General features: G+C 32.8%; 1 protein-coding gene across 1 annotated transcript in view; it reads left to right on the forward strand.

The window, feature by feature from the left end:
* Positions 1-24,980, forward strand: part of Wdr62 (WD repeat domain 62) — a 163,438-nt gene that overhangs the window by 136,606 nt on the left and 1,852 nt on the right. Inside the window, exons 13-25 of the mRNA XM_067351996.1 lie at positions 70-523; positions 1,227-1,295; positions 1,594-1,698; positions 3,291-3,460; positions 5,900-6,190; positions 6,269-6,419; positions 7,007-9,452; positions 13,150-13,298; positions 13,379-13,577; positions 13,684-13,810; positions 14,128-14,312; positions 15,690-15,710; positions 21,910-22,619. Coding sequence (XP_067208097.1) covers positions 70-523; positions 1,227-1,295; positions 1,594-1,698; positions 3,291-3,460; positions 5,900-6,190; positions 6,269-6,419; positions 7,007-9,452; positions 13,150-13,298; positions 13,379-13,577; positions 13,684-13,810; positions 14,128-14,312; positions 15,690-15,710; positions 21,910-22,289 — 4,747 coding nt within the window. The 3' untranslated portion in view covers positions 22,290-22,619. The remainder of the gene's footprint in view (positions 1-69; positions 524-1,226; positions 1,296-1,593; positions 1,699-3,290; positions 3,461-5,899; positions 6,191-6,268; positions 6,420-7,006; positions 9,453-13,149; positions 13,299-13,378; positions 13,578-13,683; positions 13,811-14,127; positions 14,313-15,689; positions 15,711-21,909; positions 22,620-24,980) is intronic.

A 24,980-nucleotide genomic window follows, 5' to 3' on the forward strand; every position in this document is an offset into this window, starting at 1 on the left:
TTTCTAGCTTTGTAAATCCTGTTGAGCTGTAAATACAATAATTGGTATTTCTGTCGAATGTGTTTATAGAAAACCGCCTCAAGTCAACGGTGACGGAATCGACGTGCAATTGGACAACGAAACTTTCGGATCGCCTACACCTGATTTCCTGGACCCTAACGCGAATCCAACGCCTCAGGGTATCGGTGTGGATTACAGGTTTAGCGTGGGTCAATTGCCGCTGTGGGCGAAGAAGCAGATAAATACCGCGACTACCGACGATAGCGCAGCGCTTGGTTCAAACGCGAGATCTCTTGGTGTCGACCTGCCCAAAGGCAGATGGGCGCAAAGAGTTCAACAGGGCGACGGTATCACCGTAAAATCCGTCTATGATAGCGACGAAGTTATACCGTTTCCGCCGTCACGTAGTACCATTGATTCGGATGGCGGTGGTGGCGGTGGCGGCTCGAAAGACAGTTCTATCGATAGTGGCACCGAGACGAAATGCAGCAGCGACTATCGTCGAGAAATGATAAGCAAAAGAGTGAGTATTAGAAAATCTTTAACTCCTCTCACACAATTATTTAAAAAAATATATTTTTTGTACGAATTTTTATAAAACACAATATCCATAGATTTTTAGAATGATTGCTGAATTTGATCAAAATTTTCTAATTAAATATAGCAGATACAGTATATTATTATTATTATATATTATTATTATTCTGTACTCCTAAATTTGATTTGATTTGACAAGTTTTTCAGTAGTTTTTGGCATAACAATTTTTTTAATTCAAGGAAGAATACTATTTTTATAAATCACAAAATACAATTTATTGTATTCTATAATTTTAATTTATCACATTTAAATTGAACATTAACAACCAAGTTTAAATTTAATTATATTTTATCTTTAATTTTTTATTTTTGATGTTTGAATTATAAAATTTACATTTTAATCTTCAAATTAAAAATTCCTTGAAAAAATTTTACATGAAATTTATCATTTGATTTTTAATTGTCACGTTGTGGATTGAAACGTTCACGATTCAGAATTCCAAAATTTATTTTTTTTTCATTTTTTATTTTTTTTTTTTTTTTTTTTTTTTTTTTTTTTTACTAATTGTCTTTTATAAACATCATTACTCACATAATAATACGGAAGCTTATTGAGTAATAATATTGCTATTATAATATTGCTCCTTTAAACCTAGGAACAAAATATTAACATTTACTTGCGGTTTTAGGAAGAGGAAGAAAGTGTATTTCAACCTTGTCCAGAAAGTTATAGAGAGATAGAAAACGAAACAAAGCAGGTACTAACAAAAATTGTAAATATTAATATTTAACATTTGATTGTATGCGATATCGTCTTTTTAATTTACATCGATAACATATCTATTCATCATATCTTTATTCATGGATTACTTTGCTTTGCTCTTGCCTTTTTAAATCGTTTTTCTTTATTTAAACTGCACGATCTCTCTCCCTCTCTCTTGCTTTCGCTCTCCCTCTCTCTTGCTTTTGCTCTCCCTCTCTCTTGCTTTCGCTCTATGATTCACCGTTGTATGTACTTATTTCGTTGATTACGTTTTATTTCGATCGCTCGCACAGGTGATTGATAGTAAGGTGACAGTAAGAAGTAGCACGGACTTGACACGTCAATCGAGGAGCCGTCATCACACTGATGATAGCAGTCTTGGCAGCTTTAAATTTGAGGTATAAAAATTGCCCTAAAAAGTAATTTATAAAGCTGCTTTTTCGATCATAACTAAATATACTAAATATACTAAATATACTATACATTACATAAATATTATTTCTTATCTGTATTAATGACGTATATATGCTTTGTTTTAAAAAAAAAATTTTTTATTTATACAATATTTGTAAAACACAGTTATAATTTAATTTATATGTATCACATTTAATTCAGGTGTAAATAATTGTTTTTAATTTTATTACAATATATGTATCTTTTCATCTTAACTTTTTTAAATTTTTATTCTTGAAATACAAAATTTATATCTCAATTTTTAGATTAAAAGTTTCTAAAACTCATAGAAAAAGTTTTATATAAAATCTATTATTTGAATTTCTACACTGAGAGAAAAGCATATGATTTGGAATTGTAATTTTATGGAATTATAATTATAAATTATCAGAATACTCTTTTTTTATAGGAATTGTTACTATAATGCTAACCATAATAACCTTATACGTATAGTACTGTCATATAACCAATCATATAGTTAGAATACCTATAAAAATATGATTGGCGCCAAAAAGACACTATAGATTATGGTTATTGCAATTTTCTTTTCTCTCCGTATAATTCTCTATGTATCAGTGGTGCACTCAAAATATTTGGGGGGGGGGAGGGGTTTAAAATTCACACACACAAAATGAAACAGTATGATCAAAAGTCAGGATAATTTTATATTGCACACTAAAAAATATAAAAATGTTACATTGTTTAATAAAAAATTCAATTTATTTTTATAGTAGCATAATTATAAATTGATATCGAGTTTTCTTGGTTTTTCTTAAATAATCTTTAATTATTTAAGAAAAACTGAATTTTGAAAAACTGAATCTAAGATTAACTGAATTGCTTAATAATCAGAAAATTTGTCTATATATATATATATGGCTGCTAGATGTTTCTTAAGTAACTTATATATATAAAAATATGAATATCTTAAAGTAGATATTATATACGTTCGAACAGCAGTATAGCTGGAGAAGCTATCATAATTATTTGTCTGCAAGGATATTGGCATGAATTTTGAATTATTAAAATTGTGATTATAGTTAATAACAGATAAAAAATACAAATGTTTGAACGCATTTTATTTAACTACAGATTTTTTACTTTTTGTTGTTAAATTAATAAAAAAATAAGGTATATTAATTAAATTTCGGGGAGGGGGGGAGGTTAACCCCCATGAGAGGGGTCAACCATCCTTCCCCTTCCCCATGGGTGCGCCACTGCTACGTATAATCGCCATACTGGATTTGTGATACGGAATTTAAAAATTGCGATTGCAGATTTGAATTTGCGTAATGTTCCAGAAAACGCTGAATATGCAATCTTTACATAAATCTAGTTTTCTCATTGAAATAATTTTTGGTAATAAAATATTCTTACTTCCGAACAGTTAAGGAGTTAATTGACATTATTGCTTTATATGTTTGTTCATAGATTATTATATGCTATTGGTGTGCTTTTGATTTAATTGTCAATTATTGCATCTATTGTCCATATCTGACAATTCGCTATATTGTTAAAAGTATTGTACATTATCCAGGATCACGAGAGTACTGAACATGATGGAGATGTTGAAGATTATTCTGAAGGAGAAAACGGAACCACCGGTTCTGAAAAGTCGCACCATAGATTGATGTATTATCCTCCACCGGAAGATATTGTATCTAATCAGTTCACCGTTAATGCGATGGACGTTGAAGAACTTCGACGGTTTGTGCTTTTTTTCTAATGTATCTACTAGATGAGTGGCTCATTTTAAATAAGCCCATTTTTATTTTACCAAAGATGTTAATTTTACAAAAAAAAACTCTGAATAAAAATTGCAGGGTTTCAAAGGGTATATAAAATGATGTCATTGGTTTGACTTGGATATCTGTATAGGTATATATCACTATCCATGTAAATATAAAGTTTAGACTATAATCTGAAAATGTTTGAAATAAAGAGGTATAAATCCAACTGGGAAATTATAAACTTTGAGAGGATTTACAACTCAGAAAGTTTTTATCAAAAATAGTATTTATAACAAGTATTTCGAAAATGTTTTAATATCAGTTATAAAAATATGCAATAAAAAGAATTCTATTTAGAAAATAGAAGGTGACTTTTACATGACCTTTAAACGGCTATCCAAAGCCACAGCAATAGCACCATCTTATATCCTCCTTAAAACCATGCAATTTTTATTTAGAATAGAACTTTTTTTGTAAAATCAATATTTTTAGCAAAATAAAAATAGATCGCTCTGTATAGAAAATGTAGCAAAAATCGTGGTATACAATTGGAAATAAGCTTCTATATAATTATTCTATATAATTCTATAAAAGTATGTCGAAAATGTAGAATATTTTTTCATATATCAGCGTTATTATTATTGAAATTATTAACTTTGAAAATTGGAAAATTAATAATATTTTCGCATTTTTCTAAGCTTCTAATTCTAATGATAGTCTTCTATGATGTAGTATTATACAGGGTGTCAATTAAGTCCCAGGACGGCTGAATATTTTCTCATGTAAGGTATTTTTGAAAAAGGTCAAGGTCATTTCTGAAGTAATTTTCAACGAGGAATTCAACGGTGACCTTCAATTTGACCTTGAGCTTGACCTTCAAGGTCATTTCAAGGTTAGGTTAGGTTTTTTAAATAGAAACCCCTATTTTTGATTCCAAAATCTAATAGCTGGTGTCAAGAGCTTTTCAAAACAATATAATGAAGTTATTTTTTATTAAGTACTTTTCGAGTTATGAGGCTTGTAAATTACAGTATTTTGACATAAAATACAAAATATCTTGTAAAACATTCAATTTTTGGGAATCTTACCTTAATACTTTTATGCATAAAATAATAAGACGAATCAATTGGTATAAAGAAAACACATAGTTGCTTTCAAGAAAAAGTATGCAGTTGCATGTTGCAAACTACATATTTTTTCTTGAAAGCAACTATGTGTTTTCTTTATACCAATTGATTCGTCTCATTATTTTATGCATAAAAGTATTAAGGTAAGATTCTCAAAAATTGAATGTTTTACAAGATATTTTGTATTTTATGTCAAAATACTGTAATTTACAAGCCTCATAACTTGAAAAGTACTTAATGAAAAATAACTTCATTATAGTGTTTTGAAAAGCTCTTGACACCAGCTATTAGATTTTGGAATCAAAAATAGGGGTTTCTATTTAAAAAACCTAACCTAATCTTGAAATGACCTTGAAGGTCAAGCTCAAGGTCAAATTGAAGGTCACCGTTGAATTCCTCGTTGAAAATTACTTCAGAAATGACCTTGACCTTTTTCAAAAATACCTTACATGAGAAAATATTCAGCCGTCCCGGGACTTAATTGACACTCTGTATATTACTACCACTTCGTCAACAGTTATCAAGAGATAATAATAAAAATAATAAATATACACTTTATAAAAAAATATGAAAACTATTTAACATAAAAATATCTATTGAAAAAAGTTGTATATTCTAATCCAACATCTTTATTTTTAGAACACAAATAACACATATAATAGGAAAGGCTCATATGATAACTATCAAATAATATAATATTGTAGAAAGGCATTAAGAGTCGTCGCGAAATGTTAGTGCGAAATTATTTTAATTTTTCTTAAAGAAATTAATTTATTAGTCTACGTGAGACAGTTAATTTATTTTTTTTTTTAATTTTTAGAATTAAAATATACAACTTTTTTCCATAGTTAAAACAACATTGTTTTAGGTGTATATTTGGCGCCTTTTTTTATTTTTTCCACTTTATTTAAAAAGATATTTTACAATTTTACAAGTTGCTGAAAAAGTTAAGCATAAAATAGCGTTATAATTTTACATAGGTATATTTTGAGAGTCGTTATTGAGAAGAAATCAGAATGATATATGACACAAGATTAATAAATATTGTTAAAGTTAAAATGGTGCAAAGACGTTATTAATTTTTCAAAATCGATTTTTTCGAAGAGATATATAAAAAAATTTTATTCTATATTTCTGATGTATTTTTATACAAGCAGTTACATCCTATTTCTGCTTGTACCACAATTTTTATCGTATCCAAAATTCTCGATCGTATTATAAGTATTCTGCAGTTTGTAATCTGTAGAGTAATACAAAATGATACAAAAAGCGCATTTTTGAACGTGCAGATCGCAAAGGCGACAAAAAAGATTGAAGAACGCGGAAAATGGTCGAACGAGCGAATTGACCGCGTCGGGTAGTCAGGATGAGTCTGATTCTGAAGGCGGCGCGTCGACTCCTAGCGCTGAGAGAAATCCACTATCCATGTTATCCGAGGCCAGTTCGGAAGGTTTTGATCAACTCGCCAAGCAGAGTCACAGGGAGAAGTATTTGAAAAATGCCTTTGAATCGCTCAGCGGAGCGGAGGAGCCTCCGAATCGTGTAAAAGCGACAAGTATCAGCTCCCAATTTCATGGAAGGTGAAATAAGATTTGAAATTTAACACGCGTTAACACGTGTTTAATACGTTGATTTTTAATTAATTCGCATTGTTGTAGACTTAGCGGTGGTGAAAGTAATGCCAGTGCCAAAATACGTAATGCAGCGGTAGTCAATGCGACCAAACATGCGAGAAGCGATGCCGATGTGATGAAGAAACGAGAAGAGCTACAAAGGAGGATAGAAGAAACTAGAAAAAAATTGCAAAATGTAAGTAATTTCCTTTCTCGGTATTCGGCTGCTGGCCGGCACCCTAAAGTAAAATGACCAACCGTAAGCGCACCAACTTTCATTAGTAAAAGTAATATACACACATAAATATTTGCATCGACATAAAGATATTTACGGACCTCCAAAAATATGCAAACACAGACCGGTATACACGACAAACTCGCGTAGACAAACATGCAAACGGACTTGCAGCTTGTAAAGAAGACTTTCAAATTCCTGTAACTCAAAAATCCATATTCAAAGTTCTGTGTTTGAGTCTTTTGATCAGAGACACAAGAACTATATTATATCACAAATTCAGACAAATTGAAAATGTTTTTCCATGAGAATCATGTGGCATCTTTTGATAAAGATTACCCGCCATCAAATTTTTCATATATGCTAACAAATTTCTAACAAAAAGATATAGATATAGGATAAATGATTTAAAATTACAGTAAAATATAATCATTGCGTTATGCAACTCATTATTCTCACATTTTGGCGATTTATCAATTGTTAAATCTCAATAGCTTTGAACTGTGTGTGTAGTTGCTTTCTTCATATCCAAGTTATGACATTTACAGGTCGGCTACAAATCGTCATTGAAATTCAGCCAGAGCATATCCGACTTGAGCAGCCACATACCAGAGAAGCATCATCGTTCAAACAGACTCAGCACAGGTAACAGATCCAGTCAGCAATTTTCAAAACCAACTAATCCCCGCAAACCCACGCTAAATCCAAAGCCCGTGTTCAAACCCCAGCAACTCATTAACAAGAGTCAAGGTGTGGGAAATGCATTACCTAAGCTAAACATACCAAATGAAAACTGCTTGTCGAAAAGTCCGACTGTATCGTGCATCAATGAGAAAGCGACTTTTAGTCGTCCATTAACGTTGACATTAAAGAAAACTGAAAAGTATAAGCTGTCCTTGAATAAAGCCAATCAATCCTTGCCTGAGTCGCCCGTGTGCGAGGAATTGAAACTGTTAAGGGAGCAGTGTAAGAAAAACGTGAACCGCTTTGCGAGGTTCGCGCAAAAGAGGCGATCCTGCAGTTATTTTATCGGTTTGAATGATAACGAAGAAGACATAGAGAACATCGCCAAGTCTTTTGAGAGTTTGCCTGCCATGAACGAACGTAACATGGAAAATCTGAAAGAAAACATGGACGACGCCGAGGAGGGGAATGGCAACTTTAGCGACGACTCGTTAGAGGGTGATTTTAAGAATCCGCCTCGACGTTGCGTCAGCGACTATCAGATAAACGTTCACGTGGACGATTACAGAAATTATTCGAGTTATCAGAATTTTCAGAGGCCAGCTTTAAGCGGTTCTCAAGAAAGCATACTTTCGGATGCATCCGTTGAATCATTCTCCAAAGGCAGCGCCGAGATTCTGGATTATAATCATTGCGATCACGACAGACATTCGAGCGCGAGCTTCTTCTTATCGCGGCGTAGGGCGGGCAGAAGCCAAGAAAGTATCTTGACCGATGAGTCCGACTATCAGATGTTTCCGCTACGTGAGAACATCGATCATCGCAGCACAGAGAGCGTGTTGACCGACGACTCGGATTCTCTAGTGAAATCAGCGCCGTTAGAAATGCTGTTCGACTCGCACTACAAACGAAAGAGGCAGAACTCGGAAACATACAGCGGAAATCCCAATAACGCCGTGGAAGCATCCGCTGCTATTGCGGATAATGCGCAGTACTCCGCCGACGAGAATACGTTGCGCAGGGCAGTGTTCAGATCAAAATCCTTGCAAGATACTCGGATCAGTAAAGTGAAAAACATGGAGAGTAACGTGAATTTTGCGGAGGATAACGCGCCACCGAAAACTCATATTTATTATGAATTTAACTTTGATAACGGTCACAAAGACAACGTAGACCCGACGATTTGCGGCAAGTTGGAGACGGTCTCGCGTAGCAACAGTCTAAAAGTGCCTATGAAGCCGGAATCGATGATGATCCTGAATGACTTTGTCGCTCACAAGCCACCGAAGCCTAAGAGAAACTCTGTTCGCACTCAAAGCATGCGAAACCGAGCTCGACCGAGCTGGAAATACCTTGATGCGCCGCTCTCGTCATTTGTAATGAAAAACCCTGCTGATTCCGACAGTTACATGAGTTTATCATCTGTGAATCCTGCTTATAAAACCGTACAGAGCAATTCGGAACTTGAACGAGATTCGATCAATTCCGAGATAATTCAGGAATTTTTGCAATCCGCGAACTACGCGCAATCCGACGATGATAAGGACAACAGAGGCAAGTTTTACAGCTTACAGACTCATCGCAGCGCGAATACAAATGTCGATCTCCAAGACGAATTAATGTACGACGGGAGCAATACCTCGCATCTCACCAATAATCGTTATCTGACCAAAATTCACGACACGGGTGAAAGACAGAGCGCATCCATCAACAAAGAGCAGATCGGTTGCTTCGAGAACGATATCCCTACGAAGGACACCAGTGAGGCTTACGACTCGCTGGAACTCGGCGGAACCGCCGTCTGCAAACAGCCGCCGAAGACGACGGAGCTGCCGTCCGACGGTTCGAGTTTTCAGTCCGCCGATCAACGAATTGACGACAATCTAGACGCAAGCGTGGACGTCAGAATAACCCGCGCCATCGAGGGTACCGTAAAGTTACTTTCAAAGGAATTCGAGAATCTCGTGCGACGGAAGCAATACTTGATGAAGGACAAATGTCTGCGACTGACGCAATGCCGGGAAATTGGCGAAAACTTTGCTAAATTGGAAGCCGAGCGAGACGGCAGATTCTGCGCGATCAGGCGCGACATGCGACTGCAATCGTGCGGTGAGGACAGCGACTGCGCCGATGTGTCCGCGATGGACAAATCGCTAATGGAGAGCGGCTCCTCCACGTCCGCCTCGAGTTGCACCAACTCGCCCAAACGAATGTGGCCGCCTGCATCGCGGTGTCACAGTCACATAAAATGGACGAGAACTCTGCCGACAATCGATCAAGCGATTCTACCGACGAAGCATTCTTACGCAGGTATTGAGCGAGTAGGGAATGCTTGTGCGTGTATTTTTACGTGTTATTTTAATTTTACAATACAAAGCAAAATATAATAGTTAGCAAAATCGAGGAGGCATTCATGCGATTACACGAGTAAAACATAAATCGCATCAGCATGTTACACTGAAAAAAAAGATACGTTTTATATATATTAATATATATATATATATATATATACATGTCCATGTGAATGTACGCAATTATATAAATATATGCAACACGTAGCTAGAAATGAAGGTGAATCATCGCAACAAGGTACCATGGTCGTAATAATTGTTTACAAACAATCATCAATTTTATTTCAAGACGGCAGCAACTTACTTTTCAGTTTGAATGCTTCTAATTATGAAGATAAAGCTTGAGTGTTAATATTTTTTATCATTTTCATTTGGCACGGAATGCAATCGCATGCTTTTTTTCAATATACATATATTATATTTGTACATCCTACTCCCCATTTATCGTTTCCCCACTTTACTACCAATTCTTATTTTATTAATTTTATGCAAGAATATCAAATAAACAATTGTGACTCAAATATTAATTAAGGGTGGACTTCCGAAAAGCTATCACCTCCGATTTGGCTTATATTCAGCCTAAATACTTATTTTATCTAGTAAATAATATTTCCAAATGGATTTTTGGCGCAAATGCCCCCTCCGCTCCTCAACCCCTCTCAAAGGTAAAACTGTTTTTGTTAATTATTTTAGAAAGCATTTATTGTACGGAAAAAGTTGTCAAACAAAAAATGAAGCTCATAAAAAGTTTTACAAATAAGGTCTTATATATATTTTACCTAACTCCAATATTTTAGTCGTTATTATTAAAAAACTTGTAAAAGCCCCCATAGGAGGGGCGGCACCCACTGCATCCACGCATACACTTTACAACGCGAAGCGAGGTTCTACATGGGTTTACGACTTTCTACGCAAAGCGAGATTTAATCCAAACCCTATGTGTATAGTTATTTGATGGTGGAGCCCCCCGCAGAGAGACGGAACACATTGCTTCTAAATTCTTGATAATAACGGCTAAAATATTGGAGTTAGGTAAAATATGTGTAGCATCTTATTTGTAGAGCATTTTATGAGCTTCATTTTTTGTTTGATAACTTTTTCCGTACAATGAACACTTTCTGAAATAATTAACAAAAACAGTTTTATCTTTGAGGGGGGCTGGGGGCGGAGAGGGCATTTGCGCCAAAAATCCATTTGGGATTATTTACTAGATAAAATAAGTATTTAGGCTGAAAATCAGCCAAATGGGAGGTGATAGCTTTTCGGAAGTTTATCCTTAATTTAAATAGATAATTTTTAAAATTTTTTGAAGGGGCCTGAAACACTTGATCTTCTTGTATAGAAATTTAAATACATTTTAAATATCTTTATCAATTTTATTTTTTACGTCACATTACATAATTACATATTTAGCATTTACATTACAATCAAAGCTACAATTTTTTCATAATTTACCAATTTTAAAAAATAAATCAATATTAATTTCTTGGCAAGAAAATGCAAAAGAAAAAATGCATTATGTAAATAGTAGCGATTAGTGCATGTGTGTGCGCGTTGTCAACAGTTGGCAGTAGTGGGGGGCGAGTTTCGTCTAAAGTTATTGACAGCGAAGAAGAAGGGGGTATGAGACGCGCCTGTTCGCTGAGTGATCTTTCCGTCAGCCCTCCAAATAGGTTACTGCATGGTCCTGTACAAGGTATATTTCATCATTCTATTTATTCTGTATCAATAATGTATGTATTCTTAATGTAATTTTATATGCATTTTTTTATTTTTTATTTTTAATAAAACTGTAAGTTCTAAACACGTAATGTAACGAATATTTACATTTACGAAAAAGCTGTTACGACAAAGTATACAATAAAAATCATGGTGCAATCGGAAAGAAGATGATACAAAAGTAAATAAAAAATGTAGAATAAAATTTTTTCATACAAGCTTTGTCAAAAGATAATTAACTTTGAAAGATGAAAAGCTAATAACATTTTTGAAATAATCTCGACAACGGCTATTAAGACATTCAAAAGTACATTTTATTTAAAAATATAACTTATACAATAAAATCATACAAGTGTTGAAAAAATTATGCGTAAACTATCGCGATAAAATTTATTTTTTTAGTGTATCATATTTTTTTATGTTATATGTATATTTTGATTTAACCATTTTTAAGACAAATTTGATATATTACACAATATTATTAAAGATTATTCAAACTTAGAAAAATATAAAGATGTCATTCATTTTTCAACTTTTAAAATCGATTTTTTAAAAAGTAAAGTAAGTGAAGTGAATAAACTTATAATTTACCATAATTCTCACTGTATTCTAAAGAAACAAGAAACTAGAAAATAATTTTTTTTAATAACAATTGTATTCACCACATAATGCACGCGTGCGCACTACACACACACACACACACACACACCACGCGCGCGCGCGCGCGCGCATACGTACACCACAATAATTTTTATTTACCATATGATTATTATGCACACCGCGTACGTGCGCACACACGCATATAAACGAGGGCAGTCTGAAAAGTTCGCGGAGCGGAAATGAAAAAAACAAGTTATAGTTCTAGAAATGGCTTTATTTTTCAACATAATCTCCTTTAACTTCAATACACTTAGTCCAGCGCTTCTCTAATAAATGTATCCCATCCCTGAAATGACTTTGCGGAAGCTCTGCAAAATACTCGTCTACGGTTGCAATCACTTCTTTATTGGACGAAAAACGCTTATCAGCGAAGTTTTTCAGTTTTGGAAACAGGTGGAAGTCGGAAGGAGCCAAATCTGGTGAATAGGGTGAATGTTCCAACCAACAATTCATATTTTAATTCGTTGATTTTTCCCATCGCATTCGATTCCGTTTCTCATCAATTCTTAGCAGATACGGCACCCGACTTGCACTAAGTTTTTTCATATGCAATTCTTCGTGTAAAATATAACCTACACGTTCTTTTGAGATGCCCATGGCCTCAGCAATCTCACGCACTTTTATTCGCCGGTCATCCAACACCATGTCATGAATTTGTTGAATGATTTCCGGTGTTGTAACACTTTTTGGGCGTCCACTGCGGGGATCGTCTTCGATGCTTGTACGACCACGTTGAAACTCAAGTGTCCACTTGCAAACCATTGTTTTTGAAGGAGCAGATTCTCCTAACACATTTACCATTTTAGTATGAATTTCCATTGCCTTTAAACCTTTCTTAACAAAGAATTCTATTACATCACGATGTTTCAAATTTTCCATTTTAAAAAATACACTGACATGTCACCTTTGAATGGATTGTAAGTAAAGAATCAATTGACAGATGGATTTCGCACTTCACATGGATTCATATGAAGAGTGAAGTTGTACAATCAATTAAAATTTAAAACTCTACTATTGACTTACAGATGTCGCTCCGCGAACTTTTTAGACTGCTCTCGTACAACATACAAACATTTATTTCCGTAAATACTAAATATTTATATTAGAAATATATAAAAATATTTAAAAAGTTTATTTTTTTATTGAATATTGAACCAATTTGTTTCCATTCCATTGGAACAAATATGTTCAATACTTGATCATATTAGAACTTTGTTTATTAAAGAAATGTAAAACTTTATTTAAGAAAATTTCTTGTCATAACTAGTGAACAACAGTTTCAGGAAAACTAGGTAGTAAAAATACAAGCACAACTTTGAGAGCAGGTTCTGGAAATGCCAATTCCAGTAGTCAGTCTAGACATACCTCAGGGAAAAATCACTCAAGTCATATGACAAGAAGCAGTAGCGTTGGTGTCTTGAATCAAGTATGTGTTGCAATATCGACAATAAGAAATATGAAATTTATGATAAATATTAAAATTATAAAAATTATTGTCATTTATAGAGTGATTCAGAATCGGACGCCGGTATGACAGGAGGAAACAGTAGAGGATGGAGTAGTCAATCCGGTAATAGAATGAGCGGTTTAATGAGGCCAACGATCAGTTCCCAGAACAAAATCAATCTAAATAAATCGAGCTCTTCTGGCAGCAATGTTTCATCGATTTTAAGGAGACGGGGAATGCAAGGAGCTTTCTCAACCGGTATTTACGTTATTACTTTCTAGTTTTTGTTGCATTGTTACTTTCTGGTAAATGAACGTATCAACAATGCTGCCATGTTTATTTAAAATATGCAATTGTGTTGCAGTTAATCTAAGTCAAGTAGGAAATCAAGAAGATTCGAGTTCAGAAGACACCTCTTCGAATGGAAATGGAGGAAAACCGGCGTTACCGCCAAGGCCTAGAAGTATCAGTATTGACTATTCCTCTGCTAGGTAAAGACTTTACGATTTAAATAATGGCTTAACATTTATTTTCAAGTTTTCAACATTATTTTTATATAAAATCAAAACTGAATATTTATATTAATAAGTATTAATGACATGTGCGTGCGAGCGTGCGTGTCATTGCAAAAAAAAAACGTTTTACATCTGCCAAACTTTCATGTAACATGGTATACAAATATGCAATCTTCGTTGAAAATTAGTTGTTTTTTTAAAAAATTATTGTTGAAATTAAATTTGTTTTTTTAACAATTAAAAAGTTAAACTTAATTACAATTAGGAACAAGAAACAATATTTTTTTTATTAGTCTAAGTTTACCCGGTACGACGGTGAGAAGATCCGGATCATCGACTGTCATTACAAATGGTCGGGGTGGTGCTGGACAAAACGGAAGCAGGATGTCCGCGACGAATAGAAATCAGTTGGAACCTAGTCCTCATGAGTTACCGGTTAAAGACACGGATCGTTCTATCGATGTAACCAGTGCCGAGTGTAAGTATATGAGCTCTGTTATTAAACATGCAGCAATAATAATCATCTTTCATCGCCATTGAAGAGTGTAAGCATGCAAGATTGCAGGAATAAATGTCCCAAAATTTACTTCTTGTTTCTAATGTAAAATTTGTGTAACTGGTGACGTTGTGTAATCGGTGCCTTCTTCTTCGATTAACCCCTTAAATGATATATACATATACATGTGTTATTTGAAAACTGACCACCAGCATTAATGCGAAACACGTTACTAAAAACAAAATAAAATATTTTCCTACTTCTATATGATTTCCGCAAAACACGGTATTCGTAGGTTTTTGGGATCCTTGAAGTCGAATCTCTTGCCGAAATTTTTAAATTCAATACAATAGATCTAATATAGCAGGCTACAGCAAAGGACCTCGCACGATTCTTATGGAAAAATGTTTTTGATCAATTTGTCTGATATGATATAATTCTTGTGTCTTTGATCAAAAGACTCAACGGGCATAGAATTTTCAAATGAATAGTTTTTGTGTTATAGGCATTTGGAAAGTCTTCTTTCATTCATTTATGAATACAAGTTGATGTGTTTATGGTCGGCCGTATCGCTTGAGGGGCGTCAGCATTACGGCGCATGGCCGCTAGCCAGCACGCTAGAGTGAGACGACCAAGCGTGCCAATTTTCATTAATAAATAAAAGCAGTATACACGTACAAATATTTGTACAAACATAAGGATATCTACGGACATTCATGCATACAAAAATATGCATACACAAGCAGGTATGCACGACAAACTCGCGTAGATAAGCATGCAAATGGACTTGCAACTTGTGAAGAAGACTTTCAAATGTCTATAACTCAAAAATTATTCATTTGAAAATTCTGTGTCCATTAAGTCTTTTGATCAGAGACAAGAACTATATCATATCACAAATTCAGACAAATTGACCGAAAACGTTTTCCCATGAAAATCATGCGAGATTTTTTGAAAAATTATTCTATTCTCATAAAACTCATTAAACTTTGATTTCTAAAATTTTTTTAATAATCTTTAAATTCAAATATAATATTAAAATTTAGAAATTCAAAAAATATTATTTTTTTACACAACACAAAATAAAAAATGTGCTTAGAAATTTTAATTTACATGTCACATTTAAGTGTCCACAACTTTTTTCTTTTTTTTTTTTTTAATTATTTTATCGTAAATTTTTTTAAACTTTTTATTCGTTAATTATGAAATTTATTGTTGGAATGTCCAATTAGCACATTAATTCACATTTCGGAATTTCAAAATTTTGATTGCAGATTTAAATTCAGCATTTTTATTTTTTAACATTTAAGGGGTTAACACGGTACACATCGCTATCTAATATCAATTTTATTCTTGCAGTAGGCACGGATAAAACATTAGGTAATCTAGAGACATCTATTGAGAATGCTGTGCTGTGAATGTAATTTCACTATATCAAAAATTTGTAAGTGATCATGCTATGAAAAAAAAAAGTTGAAATCCGGTTGGAAAATAAACGCAGCTGTACATAAATGCTAATATATGTTGCAGTTGACATGTTTTAACATGAACGAAAATATTGGCAAAGTCACAGTTATGCTTCAATTTGAAATACCTTCTCGTTATCACATTACTTTATCAAAGAGCTTTTTATTTATTTCGTTTTATTTAAAATTCAATTTACATGTCTTGTTATACTCTAAGACCTTTTTATTTGTACAAAATTATATTTATATAGAATTTTATTTATAAAATTATAAAATTATATTTATATAAAATTTTATATATAATAGAAATATTTTATATACACAGAGTGTCCCATTTTATTATATTTTAAACAGTCAAATATCTGGAAATCACGGGATTTTAGAAAAAAATGTTTCGTACAAAACTTTTATGACTTCGAGGGCGACATAAGATGGTTCCTTGGATAGTCGTTTGAAGAACACATGAAGATCACCTCCAATTTCTTAAATGGAAAACCTCATTTTTCATTGCATACTCTTGTAGCTTATCTCGAGAGCTTTTCAAAACACTATGATAAAGTATTTTTTTATTAAGCATTTTCGAGTTGAGGCTTGAAGTTTACAGTACCGCCGGCATTACCCAAGATGTATCGTGTGGTGGTTGCACTGTCGGACTTACACATCTGTGTGTGCGTGCGTGTGTGTATTCGCGCTCTCACGCGGTGGAAACGCGAATTGCACGGCTCGTCACTTCGACCACGGTGTAAGAATATAAGGTGATTTCACGGCAACAAATTTTTGTGATTTTCCTGTCATTTGTTCCACATTGAACCGCTAGGTAGCTACGTGTTGAGGGACTTTAAATATATATATATAAATTTTATTACAATTTTATTGTCCTGCGGAACTTAATTATAAATATTCATTTTCTTAAAGAAACTTAATTTTCTATAAAGACTGGAATACATTATTAATTATTTTTTCTGCAAATTTAACTAAGAATAATTTGTTATAAAAAAATTAAAAAATATTTTGTCAGTAATATATATTTTTATACACAATGTTAAAAGTTTTATTTTAAAAAATTTGTATTATTTAGGACTATAATTATATATAGATGTGCTTTAGAGATTCATCATCTATTCTTTTCTATCCACATCTATCCATATCTTCTATTCTTTTTTACTTGGGATTTTGCACCAACGTGACATCTTGTGTGACATGCCTTAACTATGACATCTTGATCACAGATTTTTTGATAGAATACAATGGTCGTGAAATCACCTTATATTCTTACACCGTGCTTCGACAGTCGACAAACATGATGACTGCATCGTGGCTGCCTGCAGAAGAATTTCTGTACATACTATGTAGAATACAGTGGCGAATTTTAACAGGCGAGTACGACTCTGTATCGAGCAGAATGGCAACAACTTCGAATAGTTGCTGTAAGGTACACAGTTGGAGAGCGGTTTGTAGTAAAAAAATACAGCGGAAGTGACGAGCCGTAGGATCCGCGTCTCCACCCGCGTGTTAGCGCAAACACACACAAACGCACACACAGAGGTGTAAGTCCGACCGTGCAACCTCCACGCCATACACCTTGGGTAATACTGTAAACTTCAAGCCTCATAACTAGAAAAGTGCTTAATAAAAAAATACTTTATCATAATGTTTTGAAAAGCTCTCGAGGTAAGCTACAAGAATAATATATAAGAATGCAATAAAAAATAAAAGTTTTCATTTAAGAAGTTGGAGGTGATCTTCACGTGTTCTTCAAACGACTATCCAAGGAACCATCTTATGTCGCCCTCGAAATCATAAAACTTTTTTACGAAACATTTTTTTCCAAAATCCCGTAATTTTCAGATATTTGACTGCTTAAAATAAAATGGGACATCTTGTGTATATATATAATTTATTTATTTGTATATACTATATATCAAGAGACACGGTAGTCTCGCGCCAAGTTCACGCGCAGCGCAAGACCGACCGTGTATCTTTACGCGAGCACATGAGCTGATAGGAGTCGAGATTTTCATATCTCAATAATGCGTGGACCGATCGAATTTATAATAGGCTCAATCGATAGAGCACATGCGATTTACGTAATAAAAGTATCTTTACTTTTTTTGTACATGCTTTCTAAAAAAATATATTAATTGCCAAAGTTTGCCAAAGTCGAAATTTATGTAAGTCTTGGTCGTCGTCGTCGTCGTCGTCGTCGTCTGTTCGTCATCCTTCTCTAATATATAAGTTTGTCCTTTGTCAACTAAAAGCATCAAAATGCGACATGGTTGTCCTTTTCTACATCCCGTGAAATGTCGATTCCCGCATAAGAGCGTCTTTTTTCTTTCCTTTCTTTTTCTAAAAGATGTCTGTCCTTTTCCAACATGGCGGCGCTCAAACCTGTCAGCTCGCAGCTTTAATGATACTAATCACATTGATATAATTAATATCGGTCGTAAAATGTATATGTAACGTGTTGTGGAGACGAATAGAGATAGTGTATATCAAAATAATAGTATTCTTTATAAAAAAAATTTTTCTTGTCTTGAAGTGCAGAAGTGTAGCAACACACATGCTGACAACACTCTTAAAGGGAACGTTCACAAGTGTCCCCTCCCGATTTGATTCTCCTTGAAATATGTTGTAAAACATACAATTTGAGAAGACACGTATTTTTTTATAGCGGCCCTAACTCAAATTTAAGGGGTGAAACACCCTTTTGAAAAAAACGAGTTTTTTCTTTGTGTGTAACTATCGCCAAAACCGTAAGAGATATAAAAAAATGTTTCAAGTAGAAGTTGTATGACTTGTAATGGGCTTTATAACTGTGTAGTTGGATTTTCAAAAAATGTAATTTTTTTAGTTTACTCCCACCCCTTGATATTATTTTTTTGAATTTTAAAATTTTTGTAATGACAAAAGTTGTAGCATTTTTTACGCTGAATTCAACCATATATGATTTTATTATGTTCCGAAATCGCATCTTTCAAAAATGAGTCATCAGTATCACATTATATGCGTCGCGCTGCATGACGCATTGTTTATACCGCACTTGTGTTGCGCAATAGTCGTTAAATAAATATAAAAATGACATGTTATCACATATTTAAGGAAGAAAAGTTAACTAAAATTGTTGCTAAAGCATCCTTTCCACATTACACCCTTATAGATAATCGCTGCATTTCGTGTGCAGCGCGTTGTCATATACAAGTTAGCTATCAGCGCATATTACACTTTGAAGTTTTGCTTGCAGTGACCACGGGAAAATAATTTATGAAACGAAAACAGTGAATGAATCAATCTATTCAACATATATCCACCCTGACTCTACCCTCTTGGCCCGACTTGACTGACAATGAATTGAAATATAAAATTCTGTACAGTTTACTCTTTTTCAATAATTTTAATATACTGCGATATATTCTACATACTATTACATTCTATTAAATTACTACGATTTTTTTAAACTATGGTATATAAAATCTTGAAATATAAAATGTATATTATAAGTATAATTATAATATATTGATACAATAAATAAGCTTTTATATATATATATAAGCTTATTTATATATATATATATTATAATTATACTTATAATATACATTTTATATACCATAGTTTAAAAAAATCGTAGTAATTTAGTGGAATGTAATAGCATGTAGTATCGCAGTATATTAAAATTATTGAAAAAGAGTAAACTGTACAGAATTTTATATTTTATTTCATTCTCAGTCAAGTCGGGCCAAGAAGGTAGAGTCAGGGTAGATATATGTTGAATAGATTGATTCATTCACTGTTTTCATTTCATAAATTATTTTCCCGTGGTCACTGCAAGCAAAACTTTAAAGTGTAATATGCGCTGATAGCTAACTTGCATATAACAACGCGCTGCGCACGAAATGCAGCGATTATCTATAAGAGTGTAATGTGGAAGGGATGCTTTAGCAACAATTTTAGTTAACTTTTCTTTCTCAAATATATAATAACATGTCATTTTTATATTTATTTTGCGACTATGCACAACACAAGTGCGGTATAAACGGTCATGCAGCGCGACACATATAATGTGATACTGATGACTCATTTTTGAAAGATGTGATTTCGAAACATAATAAAATCATATATGGTTGAATTCAGCGTAAAAAATGCTACAACTTTTGTCATTACAAAAATTTTGAAATTTGAAAAAATAATAACAAGGGGTGGAGGTAAATTAAAAAAAATTTTATTTTTTGAAAATTTAACTACACAGTTATAAAGCCCATTACAAGCCATACAACTTCTATTTGAAATATTTTTTTATCTCCTACGGTTTTGGCGATAGTTACACATAAAGAAAAAAACCGTTTTTTTTTCAAAGGAGTATTTGATCCCTTAAATTTGAGTTAGGGTCGCTATAAAAAAATACGTGTCTCCTCAAATTGTATGTTTTACAACATATTTCAAGGAGAATCAAATCGGGGGAGGGGACACTTGTGAACGTTCCCTTGTTAATATTCTGTAGTTAGTGGACAGAAAGTGTACTTTGTGCACATTGGTGGAATCGGCAGGTATGTAATGTTTATAGAGAAGAAATGTCTAACACTTTGATTGAAGCTGACGATACGCTAATTAAAAAAAGACAATGGCCTAGAGGTGCTAAAGATGTTTTTGTCATTCTTATAGAAATTTGATCAAAAGTAATCTGTTTTTATATATGAAAAAACGCAATAACTTAGAAATACAGATGGTTTTTTATACCCTTTTTATAATCACTAATAATTTTCTTATAAAACATGTTGTGAAATATAAAAAAAAATTATTAGGTTTGTATAAATTAAGATTTCTATAATCAAAAAGAAGATCGTCGTATTGAAAATATGACGGGAGTGATGGTGGGATATTATTACCATTATTTTTACTAAAAAAAAAGAATCATATTTATTAAAATTATTTTTACTGAAAAAAAGAAATATCTCACAAAAAAACCTTTTTTTTAAAAAAAGGTAAAAAAAAGGGCGCCAAGTACACGCCTTGTTATATTAAAAAAGTTTTCTTTATAAAAAAACCTTTCCAAAAAATTGTTTTTTTAAAAAAAGTTTTTCTCATAAAAAACCTTTTCAAAGAACTGTACTTTCAAAAATATATTATATTAAAAAAAAGTTTTTCTCACAAAAAACCTTTCCAAAAAAAGTTGTATATATTATAAAAAACTTTCCAAAAAGATTGTATTTCCAAAAATATATTATAGAAAAATCTTTTTAAAAAAATTATATATATTTATTATAAAAAACCTTTCCAAAAAAATTGTACTTTTAAAAAAAGTTGTATATACCAAATAAAAATTAGCTACATATTCTGCCTATAAAAGAGGTGATATCAGAAAATGACGCCAAGTTTAAATAAAGAACCTTTCAAAAAAAGTTGCATGTATATCTAGTTATTTATTTAAAAATGATATTTATGTTTATATCTAGTTAATTCTTCTTAAGTATACTTTTTAAAATAATTGCATCTGTATCTAGTTATTTTTTTTATATCTGTATCTAGTTAAATAAAAAAATTTTTCAAATTTAATCAAAATAAAAAAATATTACAAAATTTTGCAAAAAACTTGGCGCTGCTATAAAATAGCCTTAAAATATTATTATACATCTTAAAATATTATAGAGCAATAAACAAAAAAGTTGCAATATACATGCAACTTTTTTTGAAAGGTTCTTTATTTAAACTTGGCGTCATTTTCTGATATCACCTCTTTTATAGGCAGAATATGTAGCTAATTTTTATTTGGTATATACAACTTTTTTTAAAAGTACAATTTTTTTGGAAAGGTTTTTTATAATAAATATATATAATTTTTTTAAAAAGATTTTTTTATAATATATTTTTGGAAATACAATCTTTTTGGAAAGTTTTTTATAATATATACAACTTTTTTTGGAATCACATAGACAAGAGTGCGTCATTAGAAAATTACATAATAGCTTGATAGATATGCCAATCATAATAGCATGATCTCATACGGATTTTAGAACCGATGTAACCTGCACGCTGCACGATATCTCATTTATTGTCATCCTTGGTCCTGTTGGATTTGTAATATGCAAATTCGATCTAACGTCGATGTTGCATTTTTGCAGTGTCGACCCAACTGTGCAACACAATCACGGATGAGCTCACGCGAACTGCGGATAATGTCGTGCAGCTATACAAACGTTTGACGATAGATAATGATGATGATCCCTCTAAAGGAGCAATTGACAGAGATACAATGCTACGAGGACTAGAATCGTCTGTCAACGAGACCATGCGAACTCTACGATTGGTCGTCGCTGGCGGTGAAAGTCACAATGACGGTAGCGGCGAGAGCGTTGTTACCAACGAGGCGACGGCCAAGTTTCAAGAGTTACTCGCTGGTCAGGATCAGGGTAAAGTGGTCAACATGATGCAGCAGTATTCCGAGCTGCTACTTACCATGATGCAACAGAGAATAGGAGGGACTCAGCCAAGCCACACGTAAAATCCGTCCATCTGAGAATCGATAAGAGCAACATGATTGCTGTCGCATTTAACGCAATGGCAAATAACATATTGCAGCCTCCTTTGAAACCGTAATCTTAACAGTCCTCCAAACGGTCCTCTACAGTTTCAACAAAAGGATTTGAATGTGTCAAGGAATATATACTCGCTGCGGAAACTCCGCACGCATATCATAGCTGCGTAGAAATTCTCTTTAGCCAATGATGGGTTGTATCCACTTCTCCGCCAATTAAATCGCTCGTAAATTTAATGAGATGATAAATATTGCTTAACGCAATTTGATGCAAGGATTAATGCCAATATAATTTCAGTATGTTTTATTTCTAATACTAAAAAGACTCTTGCGTTATTCGTAGAGATGAATTACGCTATTCTATAGCGATGAAATTCGCGAGCTCGATGAAGCAATACCAGTTTTAATCCTTGTGCCTAATAGCACAAAATCCATAGTCATCGTTTTTATGTCATACGATAGATGAAATGTGCATTTTATGTTATTGTTTGAAACACTATTATAGAGTTACTGGAATTGATCTATCCGTGGAATTGGTGAACAACTTGGATAAATCGCGATACAGTTTTGAATAAATACGAAGCACATAACATGAATTATTTCATAATTAATCGTAAACATAGAATCGATCGTAACGGACTTACCCATTGTATTTTAAGGCCATACGCCATGAAATGCCAATTAACTAAACACTAGTGAAATGGTTTTCAAGTAAAGTCGACGTTGACGACATCGACATATTAAGCGTCAATATATTATTGTAATTTAATATTAATATTCTTGTTATGTAACCAAAGGTTGTCTGTACCAATGGTCTAAGAAACAAGTCCCTTCACGATTCAAACTTTTACAAAAAATTACAATAAAAAGTATGCAACATAACTTGCCAGTAAATAAAAGCATCTAACTATAGTCGTTGCATTAAGTACGAATAAAATAGTTTTCTCGAGTCCATCAACAATAGAGATTGCCAACAAGTCATTTTATATTTCATCACTGAATTATATTTTAATGGGATTTGATATTTTCAAGTGTAAATTAACTCAAATTATGTTGTTTTACTTAGGATTATTAGATTTATTGACTGTGCAAATTGTACACTTTTAATAGAAAAAAAAAATGTTCGAAATTTTTTTTTTTTTTTTTTTTTTTAGTAATAGACTACAATTGAATGAAAGTTAAAGTTCATACTTCTGCAGTCATAACAAAATTACCTTACAAGAACTGCACGAGATATAAGCTAATGTTTGTTAAGCTAATCTTTCATATGAACATATATTATTACAAAAAGAGCTGCTCCAATTTCATAAAATTATCGGTTTTAATCAAATAGTTCTGGTTAATTGACAAGTAACTATTTCAACAAATTTTGCAAAAAGAAATATTATGGATGTATTGGATACTCAAAGTATGAAAAATATGTATTACTAATACACTGTAATTCTTTCTTCATATCTTTTATTTTAATATAGTGTCGTTCTCTGTAAAATTTTATATTTAATGCATAATGAGTGCCATTTAGATTAAAGTGATCATATACTTAATAGTACTTATTGTGCTTATGCGTTAATTTATATCGCTTGCAAGAATTCATGTCGATTACCTTGGTTCGTTAATATTTTTAACATAATTGGATATTTAAATAAAAAATAATTGGTCCCTACGCACGAAACTCGCTGGACACATGATGAGTGACATGTTCATCATTTTGCTCTGTACAATACGATTGCAATTACTATAATTTTTTTCTTACTCATATATTACATTATTTGTAACCGAAGAAAGCGATATGAGAGTTTCCGATGGAGTTATTTAATTCTCCTATGATATACTACATGATAAATAATATACTAGAAGTTAGAATATTTTGTATTTAGTATCAACATTTTTTAACGTAAATAATCAGCACAAAAATACATGAATGAACGACGTAAAGAATAGGAATCTCATTATATATATATAGTTAAGATTAACAAGCTTGATAAAAAAAATCATTCCAAATTATCACTCTCTTATTGTCCTAAGTATTAAACGCGTATATAGTTTCAGATTGTCGATACTTATAATGACTTTGAGTATATTATGATATATTTGTTACAGTAGGCTATAATTATTGTTATCAATATAATAATTATTCTCGTTTTATATAATGTGTAAATATTTATTTAAAGTTTGCGTATAATTTGATAACATATATATATACAGGGTGTCTGATAATTGTTGAATCACTTCTCGGGTGCAGATAGAGTAGGTTAAACCGAGTAGAAAAGTTCTCTACTATTTTGCGATTTTCGCAATAATTAATGAGGAATTAATTTTAAAATCGGCTAATTCACGCGAGTTTAAGAGCGCGGCGAGAAGAGACCCGTGACAGTATGAGGTAGACCCGGTACAGCCTACCGTTATTTGGCTACTAGGCGTGCGATGAAGTGTTGGAAGGAGCGCTCTACAAATGACAACGACAAAATACGAGCGTTGCGTAACGTTAGATCCTTGCGTCCTAGCGACCACGTGACAGTGGGCTGTCTCACTGTCTCTTCTCGCCGCGTGCTTAAACTCGAGCAAATTGGCCGATCTTCTTTAATTAATTTCTCATTAATTATTGCGAAAATCGCAAAACAATAGAGAACTTTTCTACTCGGTTTAATCCGCTCTACC

This window comes from Linepithema humile, chromosome 3, assembly GCF_040581485.1.
Source record: "Linepithema humile isolate Giens D197 chromosome 3, Lhum_UNIL_v1.0, whole genome shotgun sequence".
Taxonomy (NCBI): Eukaryota; Metazoa; Arthropoda; class Insecta; order Hymenoptera; family Formicidae; genus Linepithema; species Linepithema humile.